Source organism: Pyrgilauda ruficollis, unplaced genomic scaffold (assembly GCF_017590135.1).
Source record: "Pyrgilauda ruficollis isolate IOZ18807 unplaced genomic scaffold, ASM1759013v1 scaffold15, whole genome shotgun sequence".
NCBI lineage: Eukaryota > Metazoa > Chordata > Aves > Passeriformes > Passeridae > Pyrgilauda > Pyrgilauda ruficollis.
Genome location: NW_024513654.1, coordinates 16,110,477 through 16,136,911, shown reverse-complemented (window position 1 = coordinate 16,136,911; position 26,435 = coordinate 16,110,477). Strand labels below are relative to the sequence as shown.

Below are 26,435 nucleotides of genomic sequence, written 5' to 3'. Positions count from 1 at the left end.
TCTAGCCAGAGAGGATCTTGTGTTGTTTATTGACACATTTTAAAACCAAATACTCTTAAGGTAATCATGTCTTTCGTAATAGGTATTGCACTGTCTTCAGTGGGACTGACAATTTTATTTTCTTTCAAGTAATTTAAGTTAATAATTAATTTCTCCACAGCCTGTAGGGGGTGGTGTTTTAATTCTGTTCATTCTGTCCTTCTGCAATTCCAGCTGGTTACAATAATTTAGAGGTTGCAGAATACCTGTTGCAGCATGGAGCAGATGTGAATGCACAGGATAAAGGAGGCTTGATTCCTCTGCATAATGCAGCATCTTATGGGGTAAATAGCTCAAACTTTCTGAGACTTTATTTATTTTTTTTTTTAATTGTACATTTTATTGACAGCATTTTGAGCCTCTGTGGAATGCTTTTGCTACTGAGTTATAGTGTAATCTTATTTGTAAGATACAGAATGAATAATTAGATCGCAGGTTATGTTGTAGGTAAAGACTCTTACGAATTTGTAAAGTCACGAATGGAGTTTTCTGGCCATGAATGCCTAAAAAGCCAGCAGGCTGAAAGGTGTTATATAAAATGCCTTTCCTTATCTGTGCCAGTCAGATTGTATCAGGAAGATCTCACGTATATGAATGCTGTTGAGACAGCAATTGTTTTTGTGTACTTCGTGAATCTTTGTCCTTGAATCAAGTCTTTAACCAAAACAGTTGGAGAACTTTCCAAACTGGAAGTTCAGAATCAGGCTTTCTTCCTTCAGATTCCTCTGGATTTGGAATTTTGTTTTACTCTATCCTTCTTTCACAAGAGAAGAAATCTTACTTAACTTTTTGCTGATATGTCACAGGTGAGGAAGAAAACACCTTGCTTTAATACTTTCTAAAATCATAATTAAATGCATTCCAAGAAAAGTCAGAATTAATCTGATTACAGAGAAATAGCAGTAATAGTTCTGAAATATTTTAGTACACTGTGGTACCTTGGAATTTAACAGGTGTTTTTTACTTTTCCAGCATGTTGATGTAGCAGCTTTACTTATAAAATATAATGCATGTGTGAATGCTACAGACAAATGGGCTTTCACACCACTTCATGAAGCAGCCCAGAAAGGAAGGACTCAGCTTTGTGCCTTGTTACTGGCACATGGGGCTGATCCTACTCTGAAAAACCAAGAAGGACAAACACCATTGGACCTGGTCACTGTAAGTGATGAGGCTCGTCTTAGGAAATCTGTACTTATCTGCATGTGACACCTCATTTAAAACTATTGTTTACAAAACAGTAATACAACCACTTCTGCAAAATTAAAAATGCTGTGGTGTCTGTGGGGTTTGTATGTGCCTGGCAAGGGAAGTCAGTAGAGCTTTATAAACTGTCTTTAAATAATTTCTTGCTTTAGGCAATCTTATTTCAGTATGGACAGGGGGTGAAAAAACCTCAGAATGCTAACAAAATGAATTAATAGTTGCAATTTGTTGCTTTGAATTCAGGGCTTATAGTTTGACTAATACAAAAATTGTGACAATAAAATATAAGCAAACCTTTGGCAGCATAAATGTAAGAAACCATCTGGCTGTTAAATTCTTAGGGGTGTTCTTTCTAAGTATTATAATGTAATCCAAAACAACTCTCAAAGTAACTGTTTTGTTTCATAAATTCTGGTTGCCAGTAGAAGCTTCTGTTCATTTTTTATAGCAAATTAATTAACTGCCCTTACATTTTTTTTAGAAATACTGAAGTCTTTACTTTTTACGTTTTTACCGCTTTTATGTACAGACATTTTACAGTTTCATGTATGCTCTTGGCAAAAAAGGCCATTTGTAAGCTGCACTGTGTAAAATGCATGTTTTTCCTATATTATTTTGCAGTGTACTTAAGAAATCTGATAAAATGATAGTGCATTCTAGGAAAAAACATTGTGCAGAAGTGTTCCTCTGTTCTAATGAGTTGTTTTCTGCTCTTCAGGCAGACGATGTCAGTGCGTTACTGACTGCAGCAATGCCTCCATCTGCCTTACCGACTTGCTACAAACCTCAGGTTATAAGTGTGTCTCAGACTACAGGTTCTGCAGCTGATTCCCTCTCTTCTGTTCCATCCAGTCCGTCCAGTCTGTCTGCTGCAAGTAGTCTTGACAACTTGTCTGGTAGTTTTTCTGAACTTCCCTCTGTTGTTGGTACAAACTGTGCAGAGGGAGCTACTGTTCTGGAGAAAAAAGAAGGTGAGGCTTTCTCAGGAGTGAATGACATCTCTTAACAAATGGTGAAAAGAACACAAAGGTGTGAAGTTTCCCATACATTCATAGAGGTATTATAGCATATGCAGTATTTAGATTGCTTATGATGTTATTAATGAGGAACAGAAGTCTGAAAGTCTTGCAGTATAAGATTTTACTGTTTTACCATTTACAGAGCCTTTAAAATTTTTGGTTTTGCTGAACAGAACCAATATGGTGAATTATGTTTTAAGGGACAAGTCAAATGACATTTAGCTGCATACCAAGCAGTATTTTACTACAAACTTTATCTAGTTTTTAAGAGGCTGTTCTTAGATCAGGTGTCTTAAAAAGTTTATTTCTATGACATTTTACTTGTAAATATATTTTCTCTAGTAACTTGCATTTCTGGTAGCTGGTTGCCTTGTTTTCTGGCAAAGACTGTTCTTAGGGAAGTAGAATAGCAGATTAGTTGCTACTGGTTAGTGATATTTAATATTTAATCTACATCTGCAAAAGACCAGGAATATCTGCCTCTCTCATTGTTGCCACAGACAGATGTGTATGCCTTATTTTAAAGTACAGGTATGAGTGTACATTGTGTTTTTCTTCTTACCCAGTTTCAGGTGTAGATTTTAGCATTAATCAGTTTGTGCGGAACCTTGGCCTTGAACATCTGATTGACATATTTGAGAGAGAACAGGTAAGTGGTTATATTTATTTCCAGATAGTCTGGGCTAGAAAGCAATGGAATAAATAGTGACTGGTTAGTATAATGTAATAAGACAGATTTTCAATGAGTGACAGTCAAAATGAGTTGGATGAAGGAAAGTACTGTAACTGGATTTTTAATTTATATATTACAAAATATATCTTAAAATATATGCGTATATATTAACATATACATAATGATACACATGCAAGTTACATACATAATGCATACACAATGCAAGTTACAATTTGTAGTTTGTAGCATGTTTACTTAAGACAAAAAGTTAGAAGAAAGCAGTTGAGTAAAATATGAAAATACACTGAAGCCTCTAATGTTCCTGTTTTTTTCACACTTGTTTTTTCTCACAGCTGTTGTGAGGTATGTTTCCACTGTCATTGGCATTTGTTCTAGTACAAAAAACATGCTCTTGCTTTCATTGTAGATAACATTGGACGTATTGGTTGAAATGGGACACAAAGAATTGAAGGAAATTGGCATTAATGCATATGGCCATAGGCATAAAATCATCAAAGGAGTTGAAAGACTTATTTCTGGACAACAAGGTATATGCTTATTTTAAATTATCACATAATACTGCCTTTACGTAATCAATTTTTATGAATTACTTATGTTATTCCAAATTATATCTCATTAAAAAGAATTGGTAATAAATGGTAAGAATGTCTTCTGACTTGAAACTTGGGTACTTTTATTTATGCTGTGAATTACTGTGAATCTTGCCTTTCAGTTCTCTGATTTATATTTTTTCTCTGTGGTCACTCTTTTTTGTTTACTTAGGTAAAGTGTTGACTTAATGCAAAATGCTCATAAGCTCCTTGAGATAGGGAGCATTTTATCTTCATCAGGGCACTCTGAAGAGCAGAGCACATTCTGTTGACGAGTTCAGGCCTGTTATGTCCTGTTTGTTGGGTCCTGCCACAGAATGCTGTCTGCTCACTCAGAAAGCCAGCTGAAATTCTTACACTTCTCTTTAAAAATAGAGTTGATGTGCTTTCAGTGAACTAAAATTAACCTAATTGCTTTGTTCAACAGTTTTGGCTTACATTGAAATTACTGCTGAAGCCTCTTTAGCTGTGCAGGACTGTTGATACCAGCACAGTCCTAGCAGTTGTGAATTCGTCATCATTCAGTGTGCTTCATTTAACTATGGCTGCAGAGAAGGCAAATAAAACCCTCCAAATCTTTTCTTTTTCTTCTTTGACTAATTGAAATACCACTTACTGCTGTTTTGCTGTGTTTCATAGAAATGAAATAAATTAGAATTGGTAGGATTTTCTCCCTTCCTGATTCACCATTTGTGAAATCTCATTCTAAAATGTTCACTCCATAGTAATGAGTCACTATTCCAAGGTCGAAATTACTTTTTGCTCCTTAAAACAGTAAGAACCAACCTGAAGATAATTCTTTTCCTGATAATGAAGTATTTAAGTGAATCTGCATATTTTTCTCATTATTGTCAGGTCTTTCTGGACAGACTTATTGAGTAATTTGGATGAAAGTTAGTTTTAAGGTGTGATTTCGGCCTTGTGTCTTGTTTGAGTTTGAAATTTACATAGCCACTAACTGTATACTTTGCCTTTTAAGTAGGTCTGATGTATTTTTGAATATATGTGTATTTGTACATATGGCATCTCTTCCTGAAGTATAACCATTGTTTTGAGGTTAGTAGTGGATGAGCTTTATTTTGGTTCTTGCCACTTTGTTTCTCCTGAGCACTGTTCCAGTTGCACACTGCTAACATGAGGCTCCAGACTGTGCATGAATCTGTAATTTCCACTTTCCCCAAATTATTCCTTTGAAAGAGCTCATGGCAGACCCAGCGTTTAATTCTGGTCACCCGTTAGTTGTCTGGAAAGGCCATGACCAGAAAAGACACTTGATACAAACTGTCTTCATATTCTTATGTCCAGTAATTATACTCCCATTACTTGCCATTTGTGATTGCAGTCTGTCCAATGCAAACTGACACTGGATTCTGTGTAAAATTCCTATTTTTTTTTTTGCATATTTGGAAAGATAGAGAAGTTTCCTTTAAACATTCAATATCTTTTAAGCTTTCCAATACCAGGCTCAAGCATTTTGGATTGACAGACTTAGTTCTTTGTCAGTTCTTTCTGCATGACCATGGGAAAAATACTCCTAATAATTAGTGATTCAAGTTGCTCTTCCCATTCATGATGCCTTTGCCACCAGTAGTTGTAGACTCTGTACAGGGACTGGTTGCTCGCTGTGTCACAGCCTAGAGTTGAAATGAACTCTGAAGTAAGCAAAGTGTTTACAAGTATTTCCTCTGTTGTGTGTGCTAGTATAGTGAGCTAAGCATGGATAAATGGGTTAGTGTGTCTGAAATGATGATTCTTGCTGAGAAGGATCAATCAATGTCCACAGATCAGAGAAAGCAGTTGTGGTTTCTGAGACTGTTTTATTACATTCACATATATTTTGCTGTGTTTTATTGCATTCACAGGACTTAACCCGTACCTGACTCTGAATACTTCTGCTAGCGGAACTATTCTCATAGACCTTTCCACCGAAGACAAGGAATTTCAGTCCGTAGAAGAAGAGGTAAATACCATTCTTTGTAGTCTCTCAGTATTTTTGCTATTGCTGCTAAAGAACCAGATAAGGAAGTATTGCTAGACAGTTCAACAGTGCAGTAAACATCACTAAGTTTAAGTAAAACTTGCATAAGGATACTTCAGACTCCCAGCTTTGACTGCACCACTTACAATCTGTGGTCATGATGTCTGTAACTTTTTTCTTTCTTACATTATTATTGCTTGTATTTTTAAAACCTCTGCTATATATGAAATGTCTTCAATATAACATAAATTCTATGCTGCCAATTGATTGCTTGTTTGTCATAGACAGTTTTACATCACTTCCTTTCAAGGTGCCGTAATCACACAAGGCAAAATTCTGAACAAAGACAATTTTAAAGAGATTAGTGACAATCTTCTCCAGTTTGAAAACTAGACCATGGAGTCAAAATACGTTGGTTTTTTTTTTTAAATCATTAAACCTATTCCTGTGCATTCACAAAATCTGGCATTACTTAATAACCAGTCACCTCAACATTTGTCTTTTGATTTTTAATTGTGTTAATACATAATTAATTCTTTCTGTTATTTGACTTGTGTAAAGGAAACATGTGTAGAATATCTTCTGAAAGAGTGTCATCCTCTTTAAATTCTCTATTTTCAGATGCAGAGTACTGTCCGAGAGCACAGAGATGGAGGACATGCTGGTGGAGTCTTCAATAGATACAACATCTTAAAGGTGCCTGGTTTTTTTTATGGCCAGTGGTTTTCCACGTTTGGAGTTTTGTCTAAAAGTAATATATCTGTAAAATGTTCTACACTTGTTAAGAGTTCCATAAGGTGACAAGATGTGCCATTCTGAGACATGCACAAAATAAAGATCACTTTCCAGGGAAATTCAAAGACTTAATTTATACTGAAAAGCTATTTATGGGTTAATAATCAGGAAGAAATTGACATAGCAGGATGTCACTGAAAACTGGAGAATATTTGAAGAAAAAGGCAGGAGGTTTTATATGAAGCAGAAGAGGGTGTCTTTTGAGGGAGAATGGCAGGAAAGAAACAGAAGAAGGAAAATCAAAACTTTTGAACTCCTTATTTTGGCTTGATTTAACATCAAACAAGTGTAAAAAAACAGGCAGTAGATGAGTTTAAATAATCTAATGGAAATTTGGTTTGTATTTATGTGGTTTTCCCTCTAAAGTAATGATAATTTTCATTAATATCATAAATATTTTGATTTGCAAGTAAATACTACTAAATTCTATTCTGAACTGAAGTTACAGTGGAATTGCTATGCTATATCTACATGCACAAGACTTTGCAATGCCCAGCATACCTCTGCAGGGAGTATGTAATTTACTTTCTTTTAGAATCGCTTCACAAATCTTCACGGAAGGCATTTCTTAATTTATTGATTGATCTTTTTACTAGTGATTTGGCGTCAAGAAAAATTGTGACTGAGCCTGCTAAATTTAAATTAGAGCATATTTAATTTAAGGATTATTAACAAGGAGCTCTGTAAAATTAATTGATTCATAAGTATATAATTATGACTTACTTGTGATAAAACAACAATCAGGGTAAGTCAATTTGTGTTTCATTGAGTCCCAATGAAAGTGTTATCATCCCAGTGGCAGTGGTAGTACAGTGGCTATGGGTTATACATCTGTCCAGTAAAGTGAACTGAGTTTTTTTGTAATTTTGACTGTTTCAGATTCAGAAAGTGTGCAACAAAAAACTATGGGAAAGATACACGCACAGAAGGAAAGAGGTCTCTGAAGAGAATCATAACCATGCCAATGAAAGGATGCTGTTTCATGGTGAGAATTCGAAATGCACTTTATGATCTTATCAGCAGCACTCTTTATTGGAGGGTTTCTGCTTACTCAAAGTAAATTTCCTCAGTGGAAGTGGGTTTCGGGTTTTACATGAGATTTTTATGAGCTAGTGTTTGTATATTTCACAAGGGATGATGCAATGTACTGTATTATTCTTCAGAAATTTACATCTCCTTGTCTCTCCCCGAAGGAGGCGCCAAAGATCTAAGTGAAAACATTTCAAGCAGTTATGAATGAAGATTAAGTAGTGTGCCTCCTCGAGTCTGTTTTATCAGCTATATGACCAAAATGATTAAAGGTCAAACTTTATTCTGTTAAGGATTGTTTTGGGGTGGGATTTTTTTTTATTTGTTTTCTTGGTTTTATAAGTTGATAAGTTAGTTTTATTAAGCATTCCAGGAAAGATAGCTTATCGTTAGCAAGGTAAAGCCAGTTGAAATCTTTCCTGTACACAAATACAGAGTTTGTCCTGGTGAGCAGAGTTCACAGTGCATGTTCCTAAGGAAGGCTTATATAGTTCCCAGCACAATGGGAACGAGTGATTGAATTGTGACACATACAAAAATCTGTGTACTGTATTTTCAATATTTTACTTCCTTTCTCTTAGGCTCCCCATTTGTGAATGCAATCATTCACAAAGGCTTTGATGAGAGGCATGCCTATATAGGTGGCATGTTCGGAGCTGGGATTTATTTTGCTGAAAATTCCTCCAAAAGCAATCAGTATGTGTATGGAATTGGAGGTGGCACTGGATGTCCAATTCACAAAGATAGATCTTGCTATGTTTGCCACAGGTAAGTCCCTTGAAAGAATCTGATTTGCTTTTGTATATTGTGTCCTAGACTGTAAATGCAGCAGTCTCTCTTTGAAGAAAGATTTCCTTGCCAACCAGACCTTCTCAGTACTCTCTGTGTGCTGGGCCTAATAAAAACTTACAGAAAACTTTGACATTTCAAAGTCCTAAAGAACCTTCAGCCATCTTTAGTGCATTTAACCACATCTTTGCCCTTAACTTAGTATAAAAATCAGACTTAGGAAACCAGAGAATGAAGAGGATCTGCTAGATGCTTATGTGAAAGATGCAATATGAGAGTTTAGTTCATTGTCTGTTATAGAGAAAGAAGAAATGCAGAGATATTCAGATGCAGTATTTCTTTGAGGAGGATGTACTTTGCAACAGTCAGCCCTCACATCGCTGCTTTTTCACACACTGAAATAGAGATGTGGGTTTGTGGATTCTGCCACTAACTCAGTTCTTGAATCCACTTTTGAACAGGAACACCTGTTACCAACACCATCAGTTCAGAATAAACTCTTAGGTCATGGAGTCAGCTTTGGTGGTGACAGTCATTTGAACCAGAAGAATATTTAGTGTTTGTGCATCCTGTTGTACATTGTACAAGGATAAAGTCATCCTTCCAGAATCCTTATTTGAGTCTCTCCCCCTTTTCATGTTGCTTACTCTTTTCTGGGACTCTCAAATAATGAGGATCATCTTCCAGAGTAGCAGAGGATGTCACAGTCTCTTCATGTATTTTAAAGTTTTGAATAAGAAGGGGTTTTTAGTTTGTCTTCTGCAAAGAATGAGAAAAGCAAAAGTTTTAGCAAAGTGGTGATACATAACTTTGGTCTACAAAAATGTCAGGATTCCATTGTCATTGCAGTAGGTACATGTATGCAGAAATAAGAGCCCTTGTTGAGTCTTATAATAGTGAGAACAGCATAACAAACTGACAAATGCTAGTCTGAGGTATTTTGCATTGACCTAGAGTTTGCCTTGGCCTTGATGTTGGGATACAAATCTAGCATTAGAACACTTGTGAATTACCTTGTCAGGATGAGTAATGGGGGGAGGGGATAAAAAACTTTTTCCTAAAAAGCTCAAAAAGATTAAAATAAATAAGTAACAGACAAAGAAAAGGTGGTAGCAGTCTCTGAGTACATTGTTAAGTATGCTGTTTCCAGTAACTAAGATAAACATTTTTCCATATTACTACCAACCCTTTCCTTGGGCTAGAGCTTTCCAAAGTGAGTGCAACTTTTGTTCAGCAAAACAGAACCTGAGAAGTTTATGAACTATGAAAGCTGACTGAAGTGACTTCAAGGTTCAAAGTCATAAGCATTGTGTATTCATGGTCCTTTTTCCCTTTCAACACAGGCAGTTGCTCTTCTGCCGTGTAACATTGGGCAAGTCCTTCCTGCAGTTCAGTGCCATGAAAATGGCTCATTCTCCCCCAGGACATCACTCAGTAACTGGGCGACCCAGTGTAAATGGATTGGCATTGGCAGAATATGTCATTTACAGAGGAGAGCAGGTAAAGAGCTTTTGGGCTGGTTTTACAGACTCTCTTTTGTCTTTGTCAAAGGCATGTCATGCATTGGGGGTTTTTTCCCTAGGTTTGTGGTGCTAGGGTTTGCTTTTGTCTTAGAACAAATTCCAGCTGCAGTTGCAGGTGAAAGGATGCATGTTTCCTGAATGATCCAGGGATTTTTACCTTTGACGTTTTGCCTTTTTTTCCTTTATTAATTAATTTTTTAAATAATTTTAATTATTATATTAATTTTTTCTCCTCCTTAACAAACATTATGAATTCATCCAGAGAATCAAATAATAAACAATGTGTTTGTCACTCTTCCAGGCTTATCCAGAATACTTGATTACTTACCAGATTATGAAACCTGAAGCCACCACTGAAGCTTAAGACAAGTTACTTGTGGGAAACCATCAGACTTTGGATGCGAAGATATCAATGGCTGCCATCCCAATAATAACAAGTTTTTGTTGAAAAACTTCCCATTCCCAGGTGGTGTGGTAGCAAATGTGAACAAAATATACCAGTTTTGACTTGATAAAGCTTTAATAATGTACAGTATGTTTTTCTAAAATTTCAGAAATGTCCTCTTTTTCAGCACTTTAACAGATACCATTCCAGGCATAAACTGGGGTTTGGCTGTACTAAATTATAAACAAAAATTAACTTGAAACAATGGTTTTATACATTACTGCATTCAAACCTAGCAGAAATTGTAATGGTCTATACAGGAACTCATTTTACTAATATTGTGTTCTTTAAAACACTGCATTTACACTGAAAACGTTTTCATTTGTAAAACTGTAAATAAGAGCTTTTGTACTAGCCTGGTATTTATTTACATTGCTTTGTAATATAAGTGTTTTAGAACTGCAATCTTGTACAAAATGTTTTTTCCAGATGTTGGTTTGTTCATCTGTGTTTTCTCATGCGAGATAGATTTGAAAAGTCAAATTTTTTCAGGTTTTATCACTTAATTGTGAGGGAGAAAGCAAATTTTATCTGAAGAGGTTTAGAAATATCCAACTTTAGATTGAATACGCAAATTTTTGTTCTGTATTTTTATTTATGAATATACATTCCTGAGAATGGTGGGCTTTGAAAATAGAATGTTCCAGACAAATACTAAAGTGGTTTTCCACCTACTTCCTAGAGTTGCATATTTTATTTCTGTAAAATGCCTTTTGAAGTTTTTTATTTAACTATAGGTATAGTTAATCTGTATCCTCACTTCAAGGCTAGTAGACCTTGCAAGTTACAGTTTTAGTAAATTATTTTCTTTGAATGTAGATGGAAAATTAACCTCAAGAAGTTCTTTCTTGAGTTTCTCTTGCTTACATTTAAGCCAGGAAGGTAAATAGTTTATTCCTAATATGAGGGCAAAACAACTTGGCCTTTTCTGTATGCTATTTTTGGTAGATTAATCTACCTGTTGGTGCCCTCAGAATATGAGCATTGCAAGGTGGAAATGTTAAAAGCCATCCTCTGTCATCTCCTGTGTCTCGTCCATGTTAACATTCAAGCTGTGGTTGAAGCAGGTGTAGGAGTGTGTTTGCTTTCAGCTGAGTGGAACTGCTGGGGCTGCCCCTTCTGCTCCCAGCTCAGCCCGCTGGGAGGGGAGGAGCAGCTCTGCCGCAGCAGCAGCTGCCTTTGGTAACCCTGGTGAGGCCCTTGGGCAGAGGAGGAGTGCAGAAGGTACAGCCCCTGCCCAGGTGTCATTTTGGGCTCCTGGCTGCACCCACCTGCTCCCTCAGCACTGCCACAGCTCTCCTGTGTATTCTGCTTTTCTGCCATCTGCAGTTTTTACCTACATATTTCAAAGATATGTAAATACAAATTATAAGTTACTTGGGGTTAAAGTGGGTAGGAGTATATTTTAGTTGTTTAATATTTCTACATACAGAACACTGTCCCAGAAGACAATTTGTTTGCAGGGCATGTTATCTTACCATGGTTTTAAATGTAGTAACTGATCAGGATAATTAAATCCTCTTGCTGATGTGGTGGTTATGTGATTATGCTCTATGTAAAAATGTATTGAACCTTACCCAGTTATGTGAGGAAACTGAATAAGATTGCAGAATTCTTGCAGAAAGTAATATTGGCTATGAATAAAAAAGGCTTTGATTTTTAGGTACTTTCTCCCAGCATGTTGCCTGTTCCTTAGGTATAGTAATGCTGGAATTTGTGTTCATGCAAATCTGTTAATTATGTTTAAAACTTTTTTGTTATTGCTAAAATGCTTCATTCTATATGAATGATCACCTAATGTCTTGTAAAATATTGTGGTATGATAGCATTTTAAGTGGTACCACAATGTTGGTTTTGTCTGTTTGGGGATTTTTTGAGCTGTTTTTTTGCATGACATACCTTGCACTCTGAAGATGGAAGCTGTAATGATTTGATAATACTGACTGTTGAGGTGAACCTTTAATCCCTTGTGCAATTAGTTCTGCTTTACTCATCTTGAAGTGTCTTTACATGTACTGTATGACATTCCATATCCATTTAACACTAAATAAATTTAATTCACTGTTTTTCTGGTAGCTTGGGAGTAATTACAGATGTAGTATGTTAACCCATTGTTTTAAATGTAAGCATGCACAATGCTGTAACAAACTGCATCACTGGAGGCAAATTTATTACATTAAGTAGAAGAGCTTTTAATGTGGATGAAAACCTGTAAATACTGTGAAAACTTGTAGTTTGGTATATGGCAAACAGCTTTAGCTAGCAGTGAAAATGTTTTAGTAATAATAAACCCATAAGTCAGCTACAATTTATGCACTTAAAACTCCATAATATGGTGCAGAACTGAGAAAGAAAACTTGCTTATATTGGTTTGGTAAAATGAAAAGTAACCTGAAGAGTCTTACCTTTCAGATAACTGCATGGGTGTGATACATACCTGAGCAACAACAGAAGGAACTGTTTAGATCACTGGTAATATTGCAATAAGCAAGTAATTTTATTTCAGTAGGACCATTTATATGGTGGTAGGTTTCCAAAACCAGGTTTGTATAGAAGACTTAAATAGACATGAGCACTAGAGGGCAGGAAAGCAAATGTTTTCTAAGATCAGTGGTAATGAAAATTTTTAAAAGGTCTTGGGAACACAACTTCTGATAAAATTGCTCCTAAAAATTCCACCTATCTAGGTTGTAAAAAATTAACTTCCCATTCTTCATTAGATTTGGTTTTGTTTAATTAAATAATTAATATAAAAAGAAGTGATACAGCTAAGCAAATTGAAAATATTAGGATCTTTTCTTAAAAGATTTACTCATAAGTTAAACTTTAGTTCTTAGAACTAAAAAAAAACCAATTCAGCCACACTCTTCTATCTTACATAAATTAAAAAGTTGGTTATCCATACAGTGCATGTTACAGAGGTATGTTTGCACTCATTTTGAATGCAAATGACTGTATAAAGGAATTGCCACTGTCCTTTCTACCCTGAACTTGCTCATTAGCCGTGTGTGTGTATCTGTGAGTACACATCTCCTGAATGCAATATCATAAAATGGATTTTCTCTTTCACTGGAAACAGCCCCATGGGTGGCTTTCCTTCTGCCTTCCATTTTAAAAAAATAGAGACTTGATTGGTATTGAGCTGAAGGCTGCTTTCTTGCTCCAGTGACCTGGCAGTGAGACTGACTGAGGGCTGCCCCTCTCTGGTTCCTGGAGTTGTGCTTAAGTTGCTGTAGGAGGTGGAGGTGGTGCCAGCGAGGAGGACATAAGGGGAGGTGTGTCCCTCCTCTTGTCCCTGTGCAGCAAGCATAAGCAGTGGTGCTTCTGAGAGTATCGAGGCGTTTCTTCCCTCTCCCTGTGGCTCACTAGATCAGAGAAAGCTACAGGCAGCCAGAGCAGAACGCAGAAGAAAAATCGTGTAGGTGACCGGTTTGAAGATAACAAGTTCTGCCCTAAAAAGGGCAAGGTTGGCAACTGAGAGAAGACAGACACGAGGGAGAGAATCGAAGAAATAATAACCTGCAAAAAAAGAAAGGCAAATTCTATACACTGAAAAGGCATGCTAGGAATAGCAAATATAATTGTTAGGAATGGCCAAAGTAATCATGGTACATCAGCTTCTCAATTTACTTTTGACGTTAAAAAGCAAACAAACACTGATGTGTGGACATTACTTCTCTCCTTTTGAGAAGAACACACGTGTTTTAGAAGGGGAAAGTTGCAGCCAGCTCAAAACATTGATGTTAGACCTGGGCAAAAGCATGTGCGAGAAAATAAATAGGGTTTAAATACCAAAGGCAAATGCCCTGCACAATAGATCTTCAAAACTTTGGTTTCGGAGCATTGATTATCAGAGATAAGCTGAAAACCCCCCTGTAGACAGCATAAGAGCAAAGTGTGTCACATCAAATTATCCACCTGGATTCTGTATAGTGGTAGGATATGTATGGGAAAGTGGGGATTTTAATGCAGCCAGGAAATTCAAAGGAAGTGAAGGAGAGCTCCATCTCTCCATCTGCAATCTTGATAAAGCTGGTTCGTTGATAAGTGTGTCTCAGCTGGAGTCTTCCTGGGTGGCACCAAAGGTGATTGGGATGGCTTCTGACATGTGCAGTGACACAGCCAGGGTAACACTTCCTTGGCAGAGTTTTTAAGCTAGGACCATTCACAGTTTTCAAAAGACCACGGCAGAAGTATTTGTGCACCTTAACATATAAAACAAATGTGAATTGTTTAAGGAGCAAAAGAAGATGCACCAGTGCCTAAGAATGTGTGATTGAGGCCTTTTATAGTTGGAAAAGCAGCTTCATGTCACCTGCTAATGCTGTGTACAGATCTGGAGTGGTACATGTGGGGAAGGATTAATATTGAATAGTGTAGCTGATGGAAGTAGCCTGTGAAATTGACTTGTTTTTTTCAGGGCCAGAGGTGTCTGGCTTTGTGTTGTCCAGCTGCTTTTCAAAAAGGTAGCCTTTGCCAGCATTTGGAAGCTTTTCTCACAATAAATTTATTTATTCACACTTACTTATTTCACAAGAAATCTATTCAATTTTGTGGGGCTGTGGACATCATAGATCAATAGATGTGTGCAGAAATAGAATTTCTTACTAGCCTGATGAAGAAGCTAGTAAGTATATTAAGCAGGTATTGTTTTAATTAATGATAGAGTAAGCTACTAAGCAGTCCAAAAGTGTCATCTTTAATTAAATAAACCTGTATATGATGACCAATGTCTGATCATGGTTCCCTATTTGAAAGTATTTCACTGAAGCATTGCAAACATGAAATTAACTAATTAGACTTGAAATTAAGGAGGTTTACTTTGAATAATAGGTATTCATTAGAGCACTTGTTTTCATCAGTCTAATTTAGTATTTAGGGAAAAAACCTACTTAGCAGCTGGGTACAAAAACTTCCAAGATTTATAAATAATCAAAAAATACATAAACAGGTGCAATTTTTACAGACAGCAGCATAGTTTCAGTAAAAACATGAGGCCCCTGAAGCACATTGTGTCAAAGGTGTTATTTACTGCAAAGATTCTAAACCAAGTAACCAGACAGTGAAATAAATCTGACTTCAAACTAAACGGACTAATGTTAAAGCCTATTTCAAAAGATTAGGAATGTGAAAATACACTAGAAACTGCAAAGTGATAGGTTTTAAGAAAACATTCTCCTATTGGGAGTAAATCTCTGAATGGAGAAACATTTAGCACATTACTAGGGAGATGGATTTCTGAAGGTGCAGAACAGACCTTGAGAAAAACATGAGGTTTAAAAAAAAGGAAGGGAGCAGGGGTGTGGGTGTAATTGACTGAGCATCTCAGAGTGGTGGCAACTACATTAACAGAGAAAATCAGGTCAGTGGTACACTACAAGGTCAAGGAAATAGTCCACACTAAATTAGAGTGAAAGGCACCAAGTGTCTTGATATTGAGGAAAAATTAGAGAAACATGCTGCTCTTTTTTGTCAGTGTGTCAGATTGCTGCATTTCTGAAATAAAAAAATTTACAGTGAACCTTCTATCCAACATCCTACATATATATGCCATGTAAGCATTTTGAGCAGCTTTAAAAGCCTCTTGGCATTTGTATAATCAGACTCAAAATGAGGTGGAGAGGCAGAATGATGAGCTAGTTCATTTCAAGCAATTCTCAATAGTAGCACAGAGCAGATAAGTCCCGGGGGGAATTCTAATGGGAATAACCCATTATGGATAGGACTGGAGAAATATGGAAACATACTTTTTTATGTAATTGTATATTAAACCATATTCCAAAGCACTTCTGAAATACCACCTGCTATTAAAAGTGTTCTTAGTCAATTATAAATTTGTAAACACTGATAAAAAGAACAGATACTTATAAAATGCAGAAAGAAATAATAGTAATTTCAGACCTGGAGCAGTTAAGTGGAATATTTCAGTTAAAAGGAAAATTTCACGCTTAGTGTAAATAGATTTATTCATGGACGTGCTTTAAAGTTTTGAGTAGTTTTATTCCTGTGAGTACCATGTGTCAGTTGTGGGGACATGGTCCAGCAGAAATACTGAAATCATGACAATACTTTGCAAGAGATACGAGAATCTTGTGGCAAATTTTAAAAGCCAAGGACTCATATAAAATAGTCCATAAACTCTTGAGATAGGTATGCCTCTTCCATGACTTCTGAGACTTCCCTCCCCTTTCTCAAAAATACCAGCTGTTCAGTAAAGCAGTTGAACAAAATGTATGAGTTAAATATTTCATATATCAAGTCTCAGCTGGATTTAGTTTTTTGTAAAGAAGAAAGAATAACAGTGTGACTTTGTACAATTAATAGCTTAAATATTATTGTGTGATAGGGTGCATTGTTATGTATTACAGATGTTTCACTGCAATATCAATAAATAACATGTTTTCCTTTAAAAAAAGAAACAAACTACAAAATAGTGTTTAATATGTCTCCTCCACTGGATGGAATTTACAGTACTTATTTTGTGGAGTTGGTGGTTCAGCATCTTTAACCTACTTAAAACAGTGGGTTTGGACTCACTGACCTACTAGTTTTAGCATAATGAATTGTCTCGTATCTGTAAACACACATTTGCCTCTTAATTCTGTTAGTCTCCAGAAAATTAATCAGAACTATATTTATACCATAATTTGGCAATGGTGATTTAAGGTTATTGAGTTGGAGTAGTTAGCATCTCATCATCAGATGCAATGCATTCTCCCCCATCGTGTCTAATTCTAATGGTAAAATGCAACCAGGATTTCCCAAGCAAATTCATTATGTCCTTAAGTTTTAAAACTGACTTCATTCGGGTTTCTTCTTTGCAGCATTCTGTCTCTTTAGACCCATCTGAATTATTTAACTGTGGCTACCTTTTGCACCTTCTCCCTTGTTGCAGAGAACAGGGATTTGCCAGCATCAAGCAGCTCAGCTTCTTGGTTCAGAGCCTGCCCCTCTCTAGACCCTCTGAACAAGCATGAGAAATCTGTTCTGTGGGGCTGCAGCTTCATGATCTAAAATGAAGTGATGTGGGTGGTTTGTGACAGGAATGCACACATCCTAAATGAACAGCAGTTTCCATGGTGATGTCTGTACCTGTAATAGCAGACAGTCACGTGTCATTTTTATTGCTGGAAATTCCTACTTCACTACAGCACTCTTTATAATTTTGTCTTGTTTCTTTTTTCAGCCCAATGCTGTAATAAAGTGATTTGACATGGAGTTCTGTGATAGTCACAATATCCACTGAGAAGCTGAAAGACATTTCAGTTCCTAAAAGTGAGGTTCATCCACCTTGCTCCCAGGTAACTTCACACAAAAGGTCTGCTGTGGTGCTTTCAATATACACCTTTCAAAAGCAAATTATTATAGAATCCTGGAGTGGCTTGGGTAGGAGGGAACCCTTAAAGCTCATCTAGTCCAAACCCCTGCAATGAGCAGGGACATCTTCAACTACGTCATCAGGTTGCTCAGAGCCCGGTCCAACTTGAATATTTCCAGGGATGGGTGATCTACCACCCCTCTGAGCAACCTGTGCCACCATCTTACCATCCTCATTGTAAAAATTAGATTAATTCTGGCTGATATTAAAGAAACTATATTGCAACTGGTCATTTTAAAGCTTGTATTTGAGAAGGATAAAATGAGTGTATCATTCTAGAGGTATTTTATTTACAGACCTTTGCTTGCTTTGAAATAGAATATTTCTATTCTAGATGTTAAATCTTAGGAGTAAGATCACATCATAATAAAGCTGTTTGCTCTTTTAAGTAGTTTGAAGTAAATAAGGCGTATCTGTTTGAGAGAAAAGGAACAATGTCCAGCTTGTATTTATAGTTTAGGATTCAAATACTTAAGTTGGGGAACACACCACTAACTGTTGAGAACAAGGTAAACTAATCTGCTTGCTGCTGATGAAAAATGCATGTGAAATCTCTAGCTCCGTATGTGGAAAGCAGGACAACCAAGACCACCAGTTCTGCCAATCAGTCATTCACATTTCCCACTGTTTTCCTCTATTGTAGCAAAATGTGAGAAGCTGCCCTCAGGCCACACAAACAATGCTCTTTATTGGTCTTTACTGAGGCATGATGGGCATCTATGCGGAGACTGCCAGCCTCAAAGTAGTGCTAGTGGATGACATCTGCCAGCCTGGCTTTGCTACAGATAGATTTATGAACTGTGAAAGATGGTCAAATTAACATCTTCTGCATTCTTGATAGGATTAGGGTTTCTGGGACATGCAGTCATTTGCATATTGCCCTGACTTACCGCATCAGTATTGTGTTTGTGGCTCATTTTAATAGACTGGGAGGCAGTGGGGGCTTTCTCCCTTTACATCCCATTGCTCTGCCAGCCAGTCTTGGCAGTGGCATAGCTGTGTTGGTTTAACAGACCTAACAGAAATCATACTTCTTGTTCGGACTTCTTCCAGCTAGAACCTTAGTGCAACTCAAGAGCAGCAGCAGCTGTAAAAGCTCTTTTGCTCAGAGAAGGATGCTCTTCACTGTGGTGAGCTCATGCAGACACACACATGAAGCTTAATGATAATGCATTTCTATGAGAGTCTGCAAAAGTTGTCCGTAGGAGTTAAAGAGAGAAGATCTGACAGAAGCTACCTTTCTATGGCCTCAAGCAATTATTGAAGGTCTTGGAAAGGTTAATTTACCAATAGAAACGTAGCTGAAAACTTTGTTAGCCTTAAATCTCTGTCCCTTCACCCCCTCCCCACACAAGACTTAGACCACATATTTTTATTTTTTCATATGTATTTTTATTTTATTTTCTATATATCTATAAATGGTGATCATCCAGTGTTGGTAAAATGCAGTTTGTTCTTGTCTAGACTGGAGATGGCTTCAGTTTGCTGTGTGTGTTGAGTGACAATGGCCACACACCTCTCACAATATTCCCCAGCCTTGGGGGGCCCGTGTGGGATAACTGGGTTAACAGCAGAAGCCTGTGCTGAACAGGATCCCTAAGGTGCCTAGAAAAGAGAGGGTATCCAACAAACCACTGTTTTAAATTTTCAAAGAATATTAACATGTACTTACTCCTTACCTAGACTGTAATAATAAAAAAATGAGCTATTATTTTTTTGGAAATTACGACTTTTCCAGCCTTATCTTCTGAGTTACCTATGCCAATTTTTTACTCTCACTTTCACTGATTTAAAATTAGCTGGTACTTCCTCTCAAATGTGAATGACTTCTACTGCAACTGATGTGTGATGGAAATATTTTCATTAACCTCATTCAGGGGTTAGCTCCAAATTTCCCACAAGAAGTCTACTCCACACTGGCACCTGAGTTTGAATAATTTGAAAGGAAGTAGCACTGTTGAGTGTCCCACCACTCCATCAGGTTGTGGGCAGAGGAATTACAGAGGTGGAAATGTACCTGAGCACCAGAGTCTGATCTCCTGAGGCAGCAAAGAGCGTGAAGAAGGCAATGAAACATCTGCACAACCATTGCAGGTGAGGAGGACCTATGTAAAAGGCAGACCAGGCCGAGGCTGATTATACTGGGGTATCATTAGGCACATACGTGTCATTTTGTGATGTTATTTCATTACTAAGCCACGTTTACCACATGGGCACATTAAAAGGAAGAAAGCAACCAATGCCAGGTGATTTGGGCCCTTCCCACCAGCCTGGTGCTGGCAGAAAGGGCCAGCTGGCTCCTCTTGGTGTCCCAGTCCTGTGTTTTCCCCATAGGTGCCCCCTGCACATGGCTGGCCCCCACTCCAGGGCTACCTCATCTCCCAGAAATGAAAACAGAAGCTTTATCTCCCTTGGGTCCACAATAACTTCTTTCTTAAACCAAACTACTTTTTGTTTTCTGCTGCTGTTTTCCTACAAGCCCACGGCCCCACAATGTTCCGGCCCGAGATGCCCACTGAAAGGAGCCGTCCCGTGCCATTTGCCGGCCCCATGAAGCGCTGCAGAGCCCTCGAGGCCATTGAGATGCTGTCCGTGTGTCTGTGTGTCCGTGTGTCCGTGCGCGGCGGCTGCAGGCGTTCATTGGCCCCGTGCTGGGTGGGATGACATCAGGCCCTGCTTTCCATAGGGCCTCAGCTTGCCCCGAGTCTGCTGAGGGGTGAAAGCACCACACTACAGCCTCTCGGCTCCAATGAGAACACAGGCAGCTTCTGCCAGGGATAAAAGAACTTTAAAAAAAGGGAGACTGTAGTCTTGGAGCTGCTATTAACGGGAGATGAATTGCGAGACCATTTCATGCCCAGGGACTTCAGAGAGCAGCATCCCCAAGAGCCATTAGCTCTCAGCGAGAGCTGTGCTGAAGCCCTTTGCTGTCAGGACAGAAGCATGCATATAAATTTTATGCCATTTGTCTTTGAGCAGAAACAAAAGATCAGCTCGAAATCCTCAGCATCTTGTCTGACCAACACAAAATAATACTGTCTTGTGTGGCTGTCCTGTTAGTCTGTTTTCCCATCAAAAGAATACCGGTGATAAATTTATTAATAATTTTGGAAGGTTTTGCTCTTAAAATTAAAAAAGAAGCAGCAAACTCGTGGAGTTGAGGCTATATTTATTGCTGTTAGTGCAAATCATGCTGCTGCTAAGGATTGTGGCTTTGGGAAGTGCACAGTACTTTTTTAAATTGAAAAGAAAAACAGCTTTAAAAGGTTAGCCACTACACTTTCTTCTCCTGCATTTCACTAAACTAACTCCGAGGATGATACATCTAATGTATTTTCTAGTTACAACTGCAGTGTGAAAAAAAGAAATTACTTTAATTAGGATTTTTTTTCTTTTTCAACCAAGAATTCAAGCCCTATAAACATTTTGGGACCTAAAACTTTAATTTTCTCATGAGAGAATATCTGCTGGGTTCAGTAGTCAGATTAAATACAGGCTCTGTAAATAATATGGAGAATGAAATGCTTTAAGACATTTTTTATTAAATTAAGAATGTATGCATATAGATATTACATACAATTTTGTATTTTAGGATTTGGATATCTATAATTGGATCAGATTTTGTCCTGTGGATTTCCTTTGTTAAATAGATATTTTAGAACTTTGTGAATGCATAATAAGAAATTAGTTCTGTGTTTTACCATGACACTTCCATCAAACATTTTCTCATTTTACGCCAGAAAATAATGTCATCTTAGAGCCTAAAATTAACTGCAACTCAGTCCTAAGAAGTCTTATTTTACATGGAGCAATTATTGCTAGGTTTCCTCTAGCAGATGAACACGAAAGCTCCTCCAGCTGGTCCGACAGCTCTGCTGTGGGTGTAAAATGGGTGAGCGAGCTGCCGAGGCGCCGTGTGCCCAGCAGGCAGCACAGCCCTTGGGGAATGAGGGCCTGTGCCTGCCCAGGCTGCCAGGGCCCAGCAAGGACAGAGCTCTGAAACAGACCTATAAAGAGATACTACATTTATTTATTTATTTATTTATTTATTGTCTCCAAGAAATGTGCATCATTTACCTGCTGAGGGCTTGAAATAAATTGGGCAAATTATCGACCTTCTGAAAGGCAGTGCAGCCTGTCCACACTTCATAGGGCACAGCACAGAGCGGATGAGGCTAAGCCCTAAAAATTATTTATTTTAAAGCTGTAGGTATTTTATTCATACTTGTACTCAACAGATTCCTTCCATGTAAGGAAGGAGTGTGAGGGCGGAGAGAGTTCATTTAAACTCTGTAATACTGTATCGTTAAAAGCCTCTTTCACATAGCTGTGTTAATGAAGTGAGCTTGGAATTCTTAAAAAATCCAGATTATTACAGAGGAAGGGATTTGTTGTTTGGCAAATTGACAAAGCCTGCCATTCACTCACCTCATGTGCTGCTTGTCTTTACAATAAGTCTTAGATAGGATTCACAGCACAAGGGAGGCCTGAAATATGTCAGGGGCAATTAAAGAGAGATTCCCAAAAATTTCAGGTTCCATTATCCAATGAGCTCCAGCTTGAATTTGCTTGAAGTTGCGTTTTAAATTTTTCATTTATTTTTATTCTTTCTGTGTCTCCACCTTATTCTTATTTGCTAATAGCCTGATGGCTTTTAAATTGCACCACAAACCTCCAAAAACACTGCATCCCTTCGCAGACTCCCCTAGCACAGGCTGGTCATAAACTCAAGTAGGAAACTTCAGCCTAAAAATTACATGTGGAAACATTAATACACTAATACAGGCAAGTACAGCTGGTAGAACTGAGGGTTGAGCTGTGACTGCCTGAGCAGATTTCACTTGTTGAACCTCTGAATTCAGAGGAATGAATAAAGACTGAGAGGGAAAATCAGCATCTTCCAGAAGGAAGTGCCTAGTGCAGAACACAGGAAAGAGTAATTCCTGTTGTGGACTGGGACAAAAGACTGAACAGCTCAAAGTCTGGGGTCTGCAACTCCAAATCCATTGTGGGAGAAGATCTGCTCAGACAGTGATGAAAGAGTAATTCCATTCCATTTATTAATTTTTGAGTCACTTTACAGGAAAGAATTGCTACATGCAGCAAGACAGCTTACTGTCATCTTTAACCTTGGAAATTACAGTATCATCTTCTAATTGTTCTTTCAAAATCAGAATGTGGTGAAAGAGAGATTAGTGCTATTTAATAGGACCAAGGGCATATACATATAAGGGGAGCAATTAAAGCCAGACACACTAATTGTATGCCCAGATTCAGCATCACTGATTTTTCTCCAAAGCAAAATCAGGAAATGGTATTGCCAGCTTTCAAGGTTCTGTTGGAACCTCCAGATACAGAGATGAGCTCAGCAGCCAGAGGAAAGAAAACAATGCTGTGTGAAATGTGGCACAAAGATGATTTTTATTTTTGGTTTTTTTTTGGCCTCTGAAAACTTTCTGAGTTATAGCTCCCAGAATTCATTTCCAGAAGCTAAAATGTCCATCATTTGGGTTTTTTTTTAAGGTAGCTTATGCTTTTCCTTGAAAAACACACCTAGTGTCCTGATACATCAGCTGGCGGCACCCTTGTGGTGACAACCCAAGCAGCAGCTGCATATGGGAAAGGTTAATTATTCCCAGCAGCACCTTCCTCTGGGAGGCAGGAGTCTATCAGGGATAAACAGTCAGGGTTTGGGCCTGCCAGGTTGGCCAGGCTGGCTCTTCTTGCTGAGGACAGTCAGGAGGTGCTGAGGAAGGAAGGATGTGATGCCAGCAGCCAGCCAAGCCAGGAGCTGGAGCAGTGGTGAAGGGCTGCCACAGCTCCAATGGGAGAGCAGGGGTAGAGCGTAGCTGCAGAGTGGGTGCATGGGCAGATCTGGGGAGCTGACCTAAATCCAGGGGTGGGAAGTGTAAGGAGTACATCTTGTGGAGCTGCCACAGGACTAAAACGAATTGTTTCTGTTGGAAGTGAAGATCTTGGCTACAAAGTGTTTCTGATTTTGTTGCCTTAGCTGGTGGTGTTATTCAATCATGGGAGAGGATGAAAATGTTGAGATAGGAATCAAAAAGCCATGGTCTTCCCACTAAAAAACAAATCTGAGGATCTCACTATGGTTTCCCAGTCTTTGGGATCTGCAGATCAGTTTGTCAGTAGAAAAACTGAGTATTTGTTTGCTATTCAGCACTAGGCTTTGGTGTCATTAATACAGTCTCTTGGGTTGTTGTATTTTATTAGTTAGTGGTGCTAAAAGGAAGACTTTGAGCTGTTTTGAAACTCAGGGAAATATTGTGGTTAAACATAAAGTAAGGGATCCTCTTCTTTCTTCTCCCTCTTGGGTAAACAATGAATTTGTTCAGAGTTCCTGGCTGGGTTTTTAAATGCAGAGTGATGTGGATAATCAGCTTGGTTGCCATGGTGTTCCACCTTTGCATCTGATGGTGAGAAATACAAGCCCTAGCAGCACGGCACAAAGCTGCTGTGCTGGGGCCATGGAAGTAAAACAAAGCTGAGCATTATCACAAGGTACTGTGCAATGCTCTGGCCAGCAGCCCGCTCTGTGCCTGCTTGGGTGGTAGGCACATGGAGGAAAAGTGAGCAGTCATTAAAAAAAACAGTCATCCAAGTCACATTCAGTGATGATGAAGCTTTTGCATAGTGCTTGCATACAGCATTATCCAGCTATTTGCTGTAAAGGAAATTGTCTTGGCACTAAGCTGCATGCAACAGATCCTTGTGAGAGCCACTGGGAAGATCCCGATTACTTTTTAGTGGCCCCTTACAGCCATCCTTAAAACTGTATAGAAAGAGTCTGCAGCTGTTCCTGGTCATAGGCAGATGTCTAGGGCTGTGTTGGACCCCAGACAGCTGAGGGAAACTTTAGCTTTCCTTACCAAAATGTACCCCATTTTGTGTGGATAAAGTATCTCTCAAACCCTCTTTTCCTCGGTAAAACAACTTGCCTATTTCAACACTATGCCATTAGCTGGGTGAAATATCATTCATCTCCTAAATCCAGTTCCTGTACCTAGATGCTTCTGAATTTCTCAACCTTTCTTTTCACAGCTGGTTTCTCATCCAGCTCTGTTCAAGTTCTTGTTTGGAGATAATTGCCCAGCTGTTCTGTGGGAAACAGGACTGGGTCATGTAGCTTGTGAAATCTCTGTCAGCAAGGAAGGTTTTTTCCAGGACTTACTGTTCAGTGAGGTCTCAGTCATTTCTTATTCTGGTATAAATGTATGGTTTTCTACTTAGGTGATTCCAGTGTAACTTTAAACTTTAGGCTCATAGAAATTGTTTTTGGGGAGGGAATAGCCGCCTCTTCGTATTTATGTCCCTTGAAAAAAATTAATGTACTTGAATGCACGAGTTGTGCCTAGGGGCTCTCACTGACCCGGGTCAGTTACACACTGGAACAGCGCGGCAGGTGTTACAGGGCTTTGACGAGACAAAGAAGTACGCGAGCTTCTTGTCACAAAATAGTTACCGCTTTATTGGGGAGTAGAAGAGGAGAGCGGACAGAGTCGGGGGGCATAGGCGGCGGGGGCCGAGGGCAGGCGAGCCCGGGAGCGTCCGGGTGCGGAGGCCGGGCGGCCGCGCTCCCTCCCGGGGGCCGGAGCGGCTCAGCCCTCCCAGAAGCCGACGAAGAAGCTGCACAGCGAGTGCCACCGCTCGGCGCAGTAGGTCTGCGCCGGGTCCTCGGAGGGCTGCGGGCCGGGGGCCGGCGTGGCCGGGCCGGGGTCGGGCAGCAGGCGCAGCTGCGCCTCGGGCGGCGCACGGCCCGGGCCGCAGAGGCGGGCGCTGAGCGGCGCTCCGGGGGCGCAGGGGTGCGGCCGCCGCCGCAGCCGGGACAGGATCTGCCGCCAGTACTGCCGGCTGCGGGCGCCGAAGGCCGGGCAGCGCCGCGGCTCCCCGCGGTAGGCGCAGGTCCGCGCCGCGCCGCCGCCCGCCGCCCGGCAGCTCAGCCGCAGCTCGCTGGCCCCCGCCGCCGAGCGCAGCTCCCAGCGGCAGCGCTGCTGCTCCGGCGTGGAGAACCGCCCCGCCCGCGCCTCCTCCCGCTCCGCGCCGCCGGCGGCGGCCCCCAGGGCGGCCAGGGCCAGCAGTACCAGGGGCAGCCTCATCCTCGGCGAGCCTCAGCGACGGCGCGTCCCGGCGCGGGGCCCGCCCTCCCGCCGCATCCTCCGCGCCCTGCGGACACACGGACCGTGGCGGGCGCTGCCCCGGCGGCAGCGCAGCCCCCGGGGTCGCGCCAGCCCGAGCCGGGCGCGGAGCGGGCTTATCCCTCCGGACTCGTAACCCCCGGGCTTTTAGTTCGTGTCCGTCCGTCCCCGGACCACCTCGGCCAGGAAGCCGTAACTGGACAGCAGCAGCCGGAGCCCATCGTGCGGCATCGCAGCTGCGAGCGGCATCAGACCCGTCTAGGGGCAACCCCGTCCCTTCCCCCGCCCCCGGTTTTCCCGCACCCCGGTGTTTTCCGTCCAGTCCCGAGGCACTCACGGCGCTGTGCGGTGCGTGGCGGTGCGGGGACAGGCGCTCCCCGGCTGCCCGCGGTGGGCCCAGCACGGGGTTATCAATGCCCGGGGACTGCCCCCGCCCATGCCCCTCCCCGGCCGCCGCCCGCGGGGGGACAGCGCGGGGACACGCCGGGAGCGACGCGCCCCGACGGCCCCGGCTCGTAGGAAATGGCGGGACACGCTCGCGCTTTGTTCGAGGAAGCCGCTCGCCGGTACCACAAAGCCATCCCGCAACCGCGGCCCCCTTCCGAGCTGGCCAGGGAGTGTGCGAGCCGAGCTGGGCTGCGGCAGCTGCCTGGGCGGGCATCCTCCAGGGCCCTGGGGACAATGGGCGTGTGCCTGGTGCATCGGAGTAAATTTATTTATTTTCCTTTGCAATTGATGGAGATAAAAGGGATTCTCGTTTCAGAAGTAGAATATCATGAATTACTTAGGATGAT

The 26,435-nt window shown here is 40.2% G+C and overlaps 2 protein-coding genes across 2 annotated transcripts in view; one reads left to right on the top strand and one right to left on the bottom strand.

Moving 5' to 3' along the window:
* Positions 1-12,307, top strand: part of TNKS2 (tankyrase 2) — a 29,176-nt gene extending 16,869 nt beyond the window's left edge. The window contains exons 17-27 of the mRNA XM_041461158.1: positions 214-323; positions 1,012-1,200; positions 1,964-2,216; positions 2,831-2,913; positions 3,365-3,485; positions 5,411-5,508; positions 6,148-6,222; positions 7,201-7,306; positions 7,932-8,118; positions 9,483-9,639; positions 9,964-12,307. Coding sequence (XP_041317092.1) covers positions 214-323; positions 1,012-1,200; positions 1,964-2,216; positions 2,831-2,913; positions 3,365-3,485; positions 5,411-5,508; positions 6,148-6,222; positions 7,201-7,306; positions 7,932-8,118; positions 9,483-9,639; positions 9,964-10,026 — 1,442 coding nt within the window. The 3' untranslated portion in view covers positions 10,027-12,307. The remainder of the gene's footprint in view (positions 1-213; positions 324-1,011; positions 1,201-1,963; positions 2,217-2,830; positions 2,914-3,364; positions 3,486-5,410; positions 5,509-6,147; positions 6,223-7,200; positions 7,307-7,931; positions 8,119-9,482; positions 9,640-9,963) is intronic.
* Positions 12,308-24,973: 12,666 nt separating this feature from the next.
* On the bottom strand, positions 24,974-26,019 carry FGFBP3 (fibroblast growth factor binding protein 3). Its single transcript, XM_041461489.1, has 2 exons — positions 25,979-26,019; positions 24,974-25,669 (listed from the first exon to the last, which is right to left on the bottom strand). The coding sequence occupies exon 2, from the start codon at positions 25,600-25,602 to the stop codon at positions 25,105-25,107; it is 498 nt and encodes a 165-aa protein (XP_041317423.1). The 5' UTR covers positions 25,603-25,669; positions 25,979-26,019; the 3' UTR covers positions 24,974-25,104.
* Between the last annotated feature and the right edge of the window lie 416 nt (positions 26,020-26,435).

Bases quoted from the DNA above. Each gene is read 5' to 3' on its own strand.
- FGFBP3 (XM_041461489.1), bottom strand. From the start codon at position 25,602: ATGAGGCTGCCCCTGGTACTGCTGGCCCTGGCCGCCCTGGGGGCCGCC.